This window comes from Rhagoletis zephyria, unplaced genomic scaffold, assembly GCF_001687245.7.
Source record: "Rhagoletis zephyria isolate East Lansing unplaced genomic scaffold, Rhagoletis_zephyria_1.1 Rzeph_scaffold_10924, whole genome shotgun sequence".
NCBI lineage: Eukaryota > Metazoa > Arthropoda > Insecta > Diptera > Tephritidae > Rhagoletis > Rhagoletis zephyria.
Genome location: NW_016168001.1, coordinates 3,828 through 16,093, shown reverse-complemented (window position 1 = coordinate 16,093; position 12,266 = coordinate 3,828). Strand labels below are relative to the sequence as shown.

At 33.9% G+C, this 12,266-nt stretch overlaps 2 protein-coding genes across 3 annotated transcripts; one reads left to right on the top strand and one right to left on the bottom strand.

Annotated features, from left to right (window-relative positions):
* The first annotated feature begins 974 nt into the window (after positions 1–974).
* On the top strand, positions 975–6,136 carry LOC108376764 (Calnexin 99A). Of its 2 annotated transcripts, XM_017633004.1 has the most exons (12): positions 975–1,084; positions 1,187–1,389; positions 2,084–2,410; positions 2,635–2,706; positions 2,777–2,910; positions 3,296–3,503; positions 3,569–3,689; positions 3,773–4,032; positions 4,119–4,259; positions 4,732–4,863; positions 4,950–5,219; positions 5,285–6,136. In XM_017633004.1, exons 2-12 carry the CDS (start codon positions 1,246–1,248, stop codon positions 5,336–5,338), a joined length of 1,863 nt encoding a protein of 620 aa, XP_017488493.1. In that variant the 5' UTR covers positions 975–1,084; positions 1,187–1,245; the 3' UTR covers positions 5,339–6,136. The 2 variants fall into 2 exon arrangements, with proteins under 2 accessions (XP_017488493.1, XP_017488494.1); XM_017633005.1 differs by lacking the exon at positions 975–1,084 and having other exon boundaries at positions 1,093–1,389.
* Positions 6,137–6,737: 601 nt separating this feature from the next.
* Positions 6,738–7,702, bottom strand: LOC108376765 (histone H1.11L-like). The gene has a single exon (XM_017633006.1). It carries the CDS (start codon positions 7,544–7,546, stop codon positions 6,902–6,904), a length of 645 nt encoding a protein of 214 aa, XP_017488495.1. The 5' UTR covers positions 7,547–7,702; the 3' UTR covers positions 6,738–6,901.
* Positions 7,703–12,266: the final 4,564 nt, after the last annotated feature.

The window sequence follows — 12,266 nt, the reverse complement described above, 5'->3', positions numbered from 1 at the left end:
TTCTTTTTACTGTTAGGAGATGATGGTGCTCTTTTTAATATTCGTAAAAAATAGAACAAATTCAGCCCAAACTAAAGGTCTAAAGTTCGATTCCTGGTCCCAGCAACATGGACGGTTTGTCAGGCAATGTCAAGTTAACGTATGTAATCGATGTGCTCCTTTGTTTGTAATTGTTATTGTGCCATGATTTTGATTCTATTATTGTAAGATATCCAATTTCTCTAACATTAGCTNGGCGCAGCCACAGGCGTATAGTGGAAATTTTTGTTTTTTTTCGTAAAAAGATTATTATTCCTTTTTAAAAATGCGCGTTATTTTTTTACTGTTGGGAGATGATGGTGCTATTTTTAATATTCGTAAAAAATAGAACAAATTCAGCCCAAACTAAAGGTCTAAAGTTCGATTCCTGGTCCCAGCAACATGGACGGTTTGGCAGGCAATGTCAAGTTAACGTATGTAATCGATGGCAAACATATGCTCCTTTGTTTGTAATTGTTATGTGCCATGATTTTGATTCTATTATTGTAAGATATCCAATTTCTCTAACATTAGCTTCCATTTTTGTTCAGATTTACAGTTTTGTTGTCTTCAAACTAAAAAGAAAAGCACCAAAAAAACGCATCAACCCCAAACACAAAAATTTGTGTGTTCTGAATTAAGAAAAGCACTAAATTTAGTGTGGAATGTTGGCAACAGTGTGAAAAATTTACACTCGTTGAATCGGTTTGAAGCGGTATTTACTTTTTCTTTCTTGACGTTCTTGAATCAAAATGCAACTCTGCGGGTGAGCTTTCAATGGCTANAAAAAAAACGCACCAACCCCAAACACAAAAATTTGTGTGTTCTGAATTAAGAAAAGCACTAAATTTAGTGTGTAATGTTGGCAACAGTGTGAAAAATTTACACTCGTTGAATCGGTTTGAAGCGGTAATTACTTTTTCTTTCGTGACGTTCTTGAATCAAAATGCAACTCTGCGGGTGAGCTTTCAATGGCTAGTCTTTCATTACACGCTTTCTCCCTTAATTTTTTTTTATTGGACAAGGAAATTGAGTTTAGAAGCGAAGCAAAGCGGCTGTTCATTGAGTAAGCATACAATTGGAGTTAATTAAATTTAATTTGTTCCTAGAAAATTAAAGGAATACATTTTTTCAAACGCATCTATCGATTTCACGGTTTACATCATAGTTATATTGCTGTGTCTTTGTGTGTGAACCGAAAAATTTAAGATCGAGGAAGAGTAAAAAATGCGGTTCAAAAATAATTTGGGGCTGCATTTATGCTCATTGCTTATTATATTGCTTCTGGCAATTTCTCCGATCGTGCGATCTGAGGTGGAGCAGGACTTCGCTGATGACGCTGCAGAGGATGGAAAAGTGGAGGATGTACAAGTAAGTTCCAAAGTATCAATGAATTTAAAAATCAATTTCTATCAATTAGCCGTAGTTAGCAATACAATAAAAAAAGCGAATGCCACTTTTGTTCTAAAATAATGCCTGTCGCGCATGTGATACGATTTCTGATAAAGAAAACCGGCAACGTTTTTCTACAATTATAGGTGTTGTTGCAGCGTGTGCTATTCAACTACATACATTCGACTACATCCCCTGTTTCGCCAATAGCAGCGACCCTCTTCCATTTGCATTTATACTAGTTACTTATTTTCATGCGGAAAATACCACGTCATACAATGTGTGTATTCGGGAAGCTAGATTACTCTGCACTCTGTTGCTATTAGGGGGCTCTAAACAATGTGTTAAGAGCAATGTGCGTTTTGCGCGGATTACAAATGCAAGTGTTCGTATGAGTACTTAGATTGTTTAGTTATATTTACTTTTCTTCAACATAACCTCAATTTCGGAACCATTAAGTTGCTTTAGCATACATACTTAATTTATTAAACAGCAAGGTGCATATATAGTTAAAAATTTAAAAAAAAAAAAAACGTATGAACGTAAAATCTTGATATTGGAATACATATTTAGATTCAAAAATCATTCCTTCGCAATGTAGGGCCGTCTTATGTTTAAACGTTCGATCGTACTCATGATATTAGTAAAATAATATATATTTTGTTTACGGTAGGATGATGGCGAACTGGAGGAAATTGTCTACGAGAGTCCAGTATATGACCAGAACAAATTTTACTTTGCTGACCATTTTGATGACATTGCCGAATCAACTAAGCGCTGGGTAAAATCACAAGCAAAGAAAGATGATATCGCCGAGGAAATCGCTAAGTACGACGGTAATTGGGTCTGGGAGGCACCACAACGTATAGTATCAAAGAAAGATATTGGTCTTGTACTCAAATCTAAGGCTAAGCATGCCGCTATTGCGTCAAAGCTCAACAAGCCATTCACCTTCAAGGAAGATAACCCACTTGTAGTGCAGTACGAAGTAACTATGCAGGTAATTGAAAATCATTTCCAAACAGTAGATTCATGGCAACAGTTGTCAGACAAAGTAATACAAACTATGTACATATGTATATGTATGTTTTAATGTAATCTAATTAGATTACGAGCATATTGACACTTATCTCACCCTCCATTACATGCAAACTACATACTATGATTGCACGCACACGTGTGTTTACATATAAGTATTTTAATATTATATTGTTTCATACACAGGAGGGACAAGAATGCGGAGGCTCATACATTAAATTGCTCTCTCATGGAACACATACGGAAGATCTCACAAAAGTAGATATAACAATATAACTTTTGTCAAAAATTTAAATTATTTAACGAATGTGTGGTTGTTTTCTTTTAGTTCAACGATAAGACACCTTACACGATTATGTTTGGACCAGATAAATGCGGCAGCGACATTAAACTGCATTTCATATTCCGTCACGTTAATCCAATTAACGGAAGCATAGAAGAGAAACACTGCAAAAAGCCAAAGTAAGTTGTGAAAAACCAACAATCGGCACCCACTTAAAAACTTTAAAGCTAAATTATAGGCATGTACATATATACATATATGTATATGTATGTATATAGATATAAGCACTAATCACATTTATTTCCCTAATATCACAAGTTTGAAACTTACTTGTTTATGTGGCCCTAAATATTGTTCTTTATTGATTTTACCATGCCGTGTGTGGGCGTTGTTGCTTGAAAAGCCGATATTTTAAATCTTTACTTTATGCTACTGCGTTTTATATTTGCTAAATGCAATTCATCTGCATTGTGCCTTTCGCATTCGACTCTTTGTTGGTGACTTTATTGCCGGCTCTAGTTTTGTATTATCGCAACAACATTAATTTATTTTTTAACTTGTTAGGGATCGTTTGGAGGAACCGTTCAAGGATAAACTGCCACATCTATATCAATTAGTGCTGAGACCTGATAACACTTTTGAAATCAGCGTTGATAATAAGATAGTCAATCAGGGATCTCTTCTCTCCGAATTCACTCCGCCAGTTAACCCACCACGTGAGATTGACGATCCAGAAGACAAAAAACCAAAGGACTGGGATGAACGTGAAAAGGTAGGTAGTTGTTCAATTTTAGATTTTCACCGCAATAACAGCAATATTGTGCCTTTATGTTTTAGATACCAGACCCAACAGCCAAAAAACCTGAAGACTGGGATGACGATGCACCACCACAAATTCCCGATCCTAGTGCAGTTATGCCAGATGGTTGGCTTGAAGATGAACCCCAGATGATACCAGGTAAGTTGAATTAAGCCAAAAACTTGGAAATGGGTCTTCTGTATTAAATTTTTAAATATACCAAATTTTAAACCTTTCCTCAGATCCAACCGCCGCCAAGCCAGCTGACTGGGATACCGAAATGGATGGAGAATGGGAAGCGCCATTGATTGACAATCCAGTTTGTGAAAAAGCGACAGGCTGTGGTGAGTGGAAAGCACCTCTAATTCAAAACAAAGAATACAAGGGAAAATGGCGCGCACCGCTCATCGACAATCCAAATTATCAAGGCAAATGGGCTGCACGTAAAATACCCAATCCTGATTTCTTCGAAGATCTCACGCCTTTCAAAATGACGCCCATTGTAAGTGCAAATAACTAATTTATTTCTGATTGCATATGTCGATGCTGACTAAATTAACCTTTTCTGCTATTCTGATTTTCATTTAGTCCGCTGTGGGGCTTGAGCTTTGGTCGATGTCTGACAATATTTTGTTTGACAACTTGATCATCGTTGATGATATTGAATTGGCTAGAGACTTTGCCGCCAAGACTTTTGATATCAAGCGCAAATACATCGATAAGGAATCGGTAAGTGCACCAATAAATAGATAGCATTGAATAAAAAAAGGTTATTCAACTACCATTTGAGAATATGTACTAGCCTAAGCGCGATATCTTCTATTATGACCAATTAACTAAACTTTCCAAAAAATATTTAAAAAAGAAAACTCTTTGGCATCGTTTAATGAGGCGCATAAACTACAAGCCAGGCTGGTGGGCATTGTATTTCACATATTTACTCATACCTGTGGGCTGCTACGTATTTTACTTATACGGTCGTGCTAAAGAGGTGCTCATACAAAATATCTTCGTCTAATAAATGAATACTTAATTTAATTCGTCATAGAAGTAGAAAACCCACGCTGGCAAAATTTTGTATATTTAGTTAAATATATTAATATCGCATTGTTTTTGATTTGGCTTTCCATTCTGTTTTCTCTTTTCATTTGTATGTTGTGTGTTGTATATTACTGTGTTACTGTCTGCACAAAATTCGTAGGAAACCTTTTTCAATAAGATTGTAACCTTCTTTACTGAAGCCTCTTGGGTTTGGCGAGTAGCAATGGTAATTGCAGGAGCCACACCGCTATCATTCACTTTGTATCGCTTGTTCAAGAAATCCGGCTCGAAGGTAATACCATGCTAGTCTTCAGTGTATTAAGAGTTTATTTTCTTTTTTAAAATGCATATAATAACGCGATTTATTAAATAATGCAGGAGTCTAGCTCGGACGCTGGCGCTAAGAAAACCGATGCCGTGCAACCTGACGACGTTGCCGACAATTCAGGTGGCACCGCCGAAACGGCTGTTGCAAGCAGCAGCAATGCTACGCAAAACTCTAGTCCTAAAACTAAAAAGTCTGATTTAGATGTTAAAGATGAAGCAGGTGATGACACCGCTACACCAACACCAACAGCAGCAGCTGCAAACGCTAGCAGTGATCAGAAGGATTCGCAAGATGATGATGCAGAGGAAGCCGAGGCAGAGGTATAGATATTGAATGAACGCCAGTAAGAAGCATTTTGGTTATATTTTTTGAATTTTCATTGTAGGAAGCTACGACGAAGACCGTGCGCAAACGGCGTGTACCCAAGGATCAGTCTTAAAGCGAACATTCGCAATGCATCGCATTTTCACTCAATAATTCCAAAAAATAAAATATGTTTTTAAATAAATTTATAGTAGAATGTGCAGCTGTATTTTTCAGCAAAAAATCGAAAACAAAACAAGGAACACGAATACCAATCCCTGTATGTTCGTGACACTATGCTAAATGCATTTGTTTTTAGTTTAGTCTGTTGCTCACAAGTTCTTTTTTCTAGTAAATCTCATACCAAACTACAATCATGCTACATACGTACATATATGCGTTATGTGTGAATATTCCTTTTGTTTTTTGTTTTTTTTACTTGTGTAGTTTTTAATATATATGGAAGCGAAAGTAATTAGCGCGTAAAATGTGTCTGAGCAAATAGTAAGATCGGGTTTTATGTCGTCATTTTTCTTGTACATACATGTAAAAATTATGTGTGAAAACTGTCGGGACAGTGGCCAGTTTTACGGGTTGATTTATTCCAACCTGCTCTTATTTTTCAAATAGTTCTCACACTTTTACTGCGCCAAGTATTAAAAAAATAGATTTCGTATTGTTTATTTGCAGTCGGATTTTCAAAAGAAGCAATATGTAAGGGGTTACTTCACAGAATCAAGTTTCTTTACCAAATAAATTCTAAATCAAATTGAGAAAATCTCCACTATTGATTAAAAAAAGGGTAGTATAGCGTAAGACTAGTTGAACTGCGGAACAAGAAACAAGCATTACTTTAATTTAAAATGTACTTTATATTAAATGCGTATTTAATTGTAAACTTAATAAACGCCAACAACAATAAAGATAATAAAAAGTAAACTTTATTGATATCGTAGCATTATCTTTAAAACATATTGGGTTCTCCCAAAACTAACTTAAAGAATAAATGAATTCAGTACATGAAGAATATTATAAAATTCATTAAAGAAATATATGGAATTAAGCTAAATATACATAATTTTGGTAACACTTTGAAAATAAAAAAGGTACACTAATGGATGTTTTGCGAATTACGATTTCGTCAAGCGCCAGACTACAAGATTTGCCGAAATGGTAATGAATGAGTAATGAAATTTTTAAACCGAATTTAAAATTAAGCACATATTTCTGCTAAGGAATATTTATTAAATGATTGCTAAGCGAATTTAGCATGAAATGCTAAAACTCGGATGAATCAATAGTATCTAGTTTAAACCTTTTATTCCAAGGTTAGTAAGTAGACACATCTTTAAAGGTATGATTTATTTAATTATTTTTTTTTCTAAATCATATATTTCAAATTCAATTAGGTACCTATCTGGTCTAGCTAACAACATTGCTGCTGTAGATGTTCTTTCGACATAACTTATAATAAATAGTTTTTAAGTTATTATACTAACAAAAGATTGAAATTTTTTTTATTAGAAAAAAAAACCGAATCTATGCATACATACGTCGTACCCACACACATACATATGTGTGTATCTATGCACATGAACATATGAAATATGAAGACCTGCTTCATACTGAATGTTGCAACAGCGACTACCTTTCTGCATTTAAAAACTCAATGCTTGAGTTTACGGAGTACTGCGTTTTCTTAAAATTCTTGTGATGCCGCAATCGGTTCCTGGACCGACGCAAGTCTTCGTTTACGTCCTACACGCGTACCAGCGCTACGAGGTGTGCCCCCTACTTGTTCAACATGACTGAGATCTGTCGCCGAGGAGTTGCGTTGCGGTGCATGAGGAGCCATCAAGTGTGTCACATAGTTAGGTGGCGTTTCAGTTAGGTTGGCTGGTGTCACATTTTTCTTTTTCTTTGATTTATTGCTTTTTGCTTTGCTAACTCCTATTTTACGTTGACGTGCGCCGATGTGTCCATCCGTATTCCTGGCACCAATCGATTTCTTTTTTACTAATGAACCACTAATCCTTTTCTGTATTTTGAAACTACCCGACAATCCCCTTCCAGTTACTGTCATAAGCGTCCCCTTGGAAAATAGTGTATACAAATGTGCCTTCATCATGGTATAGCGTTTGGCGCTCATTTCAATCTGATACTTTTCGATAATGTACTTCTTCAACTTCTGCAGTGAGATGCCGCGTGCGGTGTTAAGCGTTAGAATCGCTTCTTCTACCATTTCCAACGTTGTAGGTAATCTGTGCGTGTTTAAGCGGATGCAAAATGCCTTAGAATCCATTAGTGTGGACTGTGCGATGGGCATATTTAGATGTGGAGACATTGAGGTACAAATAAACAAATAATTGAAATAACATTGGAAACGCTGGGAATTGATGAAGGATTTTGCCTGCGCGCCAAATACACAAAATGCTGAGAAGAGAATCTGTAACAAAAAAAAAAAAACAAACCACAAAAAACAAAAAACAGACGAAAGAAATTAAAGTAACTAGTAACGGTTTTCATTAAGGTGAGGTTACTTAGTATTTTAATTATGCACATTTTATTTCTTCATGGGAGCGGAAATTTGGAATATAAAAATTTTGTGCACGATCTAGGGAAGAAATTATATTTATACTTAAATTTGTTCTTGTTGATTGATTAAAAACGTCATTGCAATTAAACTTTTAATGGCGTATTGCAGTTCAATTAATTGCAATGAAAATTTTAGTTGCAATCAAACTTTAGCTGCACACGGCAATTAATTTAATTGCAATTACTTTTTTGATAACAATGAACCTACTTATAAAGAAAATTAAAAATACGGCACAGACCTCGGAAGTGCACGGCTATCAAATCCATTTCCCAGGCCTATATAGTACACATATTTATTCGTTAATTTTTAATAAAATTCACACAATGATTTCAACAATTAATATGTTAATAATTGTTAATTGCTACCAGCAATTAATTCTTACTAGGAATGCAAGTCACTGCCGAAACTCGACCGTTCTTCCAGTTTTTTAAGATCCTTGCGGAGGTTTTTAACTTAGCACTTTANACTGCACACGGCAATTAATTTAATTGCAATCACTTTTTTGATAACAATGAACCTGCTTATAAAGAAAATTAAAAATACGGCACAGACCTCGGAAGTGCACGGCTATCAAATCCATTTCCCAGGCCTATATAGTACACATATTTAATCGTTAATTTTTAATAAAATTCACACAATGATTTCAACAATTAATATGTTAATAATTGTTAATTGCTACCAGCAATTAATTCTTACTAGGAATGCAAGTCACTGCTGAAACTCGACCATTCTTCCAGTTTTTTAAGATCCTTGCAGAGGTTTTTAACTTAGCACTTTANTAATAATTGTTAATTGCTACCAGCAATTAATTCTTACTAGGAATGCAAGTCACTGCCGAAACTCGACCGTTCTTCCAGTTTTTTAAGATCCTTGCGGAGGTTTTTAACTTAGCACTTTATTTAACTTGTACAAAATTACTTACCGGGAAATCTCCTGCTGTGGAACTAAAACGCGACTTAATTTTTTGTATATCTTTGAAGTCTTTGGGGGACTTTGGCAGGACTTGAATATACCCGATACATACCAGATTGTCGAAAAATTCCGATAGTTTGATACTTATCCATAATTCAATGAATTTCGAAAACAATAAACACATTTTTAAGGTCGTTTACGTATAAAACATAAAGTATTTATCTTTTCGAAAACAGATTTTATCTAATCTATTACCACGGTTTTATGCACATAAAAATGATACTAAAATAATTTTATCAACACTAGTTTAATATTTACATATATTTAAAGGACTGCCAAATTAACACTTAGCAGCCATACAACGATTGGTTGGATTAGATCAAGGATCATCTTCGCAATCACTTGAACCTCTCCCAAAAAGAAAGAAGCGTTGTCATATTTGTTCTTCACAAATATTCACCACTTTTAATCAATGTTTGCGCTCATCACTAAAAAATTATTTGTAATATCTGTAAATGAATAACATAAAAATTAAAATATTGAAGTACATAACACAAGTAGTTATATATATATTTTTTTTAGGGACCAAAAATAATCGTTATCATTAAGGATTTTAATTTAAAAATCATTGCATAATCGTTATTTTTCGATTTATATAATAACGATAATTTTTAATCGTTATTTTATGATTTTTATTTTTTCGATCACATTTTCAGGGTTAATCTTGTCTGATCCTAGAAATCCAAAAAAAACTTGTAGTGTTGACAATTAAAGCAACAAACGTAGACCCAAGGTACATTGAACAGGTAGTATCAGTAGAGCAGCTGATTTGATTTATTTTCAAATTTTTTGGTCTGGAAAATGTCAAATATTTTAAATTTTTTTTTCACGAAAATTATAAGTTGTTAAAATCCATTTGCTTGTGAAACNGGAAAATGTCAAATATTTTAAATTTTTTTTCACGAAAATTATAAGTTGTTAAAATCCATTTGCTTGTGAAACCTTTTTCCATACAAAACAAGCGATTGAATAGCAGCTTTTGGAACGTTCGCCCAACTCGGCAGCACGACCGCTGATTACTGGGCCTTGCAAAGGATGGATCAATGCTTCGAGAAGCAAACAAATTTACTAGGAAAGAAAGTTGCATCAATTTTTATTTTTTCCAATTTCAATTTTTTATTTTTTATAATTTTTTGTATTTCACATGGCACGCTTTGATTTAGAAGAAAAAATTCAGAACAGTTGTTGACACTTTCGATACCAGAAGCAACAACAAAATACACGCAAATGTTGTTTTTGCTCTACTGATACTACCTGTTTAATGTGCCTTGCGTAGACCTAAGATAAGCTCAAGAACCACAAAAAAAGTTCAGCAGGAAAATGAAAACAAAAATTCGTTCATCCAAAATGGCGACCTACAAAAAACTTAGCGTTAACTGGACATGGTGCAAACGGCCCTTAGTGTGTCCGCTGGACACTAGGGTGAACTCAACAAAATTCGACAGCTGTATAAAGCTCTAGAAACGTACAGCTATCGAAATTAATCGATGTCGAATTTTGTTGCGTTAACCCTAGTGTTGGGAACGGAAGCGTTCAGACAAAAGATGACATTGCATCATTACAAAAATAAAAATCAAATTTATTACGCACTCGAGTTGCAAAAAAGTAGAATAAAGACTTTAACAAGACACTGCGAGTAAAGCTAAGTTTTTTTGTAGACTTTAAACAAAAATTATATATGTACTTATTTGTGCCCAACGTTTTGATTATAATCTTAACATAAGAGAAATTAAAAAAAAGAATTTCAGATGAATTAACTGAGATGGAAAATTTCCCTTGAATTTCATATTCAAACATATTCACAAACATATTCATAATGGTAGTTGAAGCCAATGTTGTTAAAAAAACTGCTTGTTACGAAATTAAATTGGATCGCAAAATAACGAAAGTCATCACAGGGGAGCACAATGCACTAGACATACATATATATGTGCATACATACATAGTACATATATACATATGTACGTAGAAAAATATTCAATATTAGTTGGCTTGAAAGCCAACTTCGTACCAATGTAAGTCAGATGTACATAAACTATATATGTATGTACATTAGGATGGTGCAAAAAAAAGTAAAGTCGGAATTTTAATGCTCACACCCTATAGGATTTTTCTATACGGAAAAAATATACCCATGTTTTTTTTTAACCTAGAGGTCGCTCTAAGCGGTCAAAGTTTTCCATGTATTTTATATGAAAAAAAAAAACTTTTCGTAGAAATGTTATAGAATTAAAGAAAATCTATATTTTTCGATGGGAAAACTCTGGTGCCCTTCAGGGGACTAAGAAGAATAATACCAAATTGTTTATTTAACTACTTCCGATTATTAACTATTTTTTCTAGGACCTCTAAAAACCTCAAAAAATGCCCTGAGGGTCCTATAAAAAATCACTAAATAGTATTGAAAAAACGCTATAATAAACCATTGGCTATTATTATTTCGGCTGTCTGCTGAAGAGAAACAAAATTTTCCGATCGAAAATTATGATTTCCCAGAGCCCTCTACTATTTCTATGCAAACTTTTTTTTTGCCCCATGTAAATGAAAAATCTTGAGCGCTTTGAGCGATCTCTAAATATTTTATGATTTCAAAATGAAAATACAGGCGTGTGTTTTTTCGGTATAGAACAATAGTAGGGGGTCAGAGCATTAAAATTCCGACTTTACTTTTTCACATGCATTTTTGGACCACCCTAATATATGCGTATGTAAGTATGTGCATACATATTTGTGTATTAACAGTTGTAAGGATATTTTATTCACAAAATATTTTTATTATAAATTTCATTGCACTACAAACAATGTGTGCTCTTATCTAAAAGTGAATAAAAGCAGGAATAATAGCAAAAAAAAAAACATTATTTCGTATGACTGCTTCAAACCCTTAACTGTTTATCTAAAAATAAAAATAAGATCAAATATAACAATAGACCCACACACGAGTGAACACATTCGCGAAATTAAGGGTAAAAGGTTGTCTTCTTATGTTGTGTATTGCCTAATTGGAGATGCGGGGCAAACCACATGGGAAAGTATATATGTATAAGTATAAAACATATAACAGACGTATGTACATAAATATAGCAGCAATAAAATTGCTGATAAAAGCTCTTTGGATGGCCGGTTAGAAGTCAGTTAAATATATTTTTAATTTTGTTGCCAGTAAATACTTATGTATATATACATATTTATATAACACGTATGTTTACATATATGTATGTATGTATGTGTTTTTGTAAGTGGACTTTTCAATTTGAAAATTTAAGCAGCTTAGCTTAAGTGGGTTGGACCACACGCACCGATTAGGAAATCCCAAAAATGTGTCAGCAATTAAATAAACAAACATGCCACAAGTAATTTTTAAGCAAAAACAAAACCGACTTCAATTCTCATATAAAACTTTAAGATTATATTATATATAAGATTATATTTATTTTTTTATTGATCCAATGATCGGATTTAAACCAAATTAGAATGGGACCACCTGTGAGGTAAC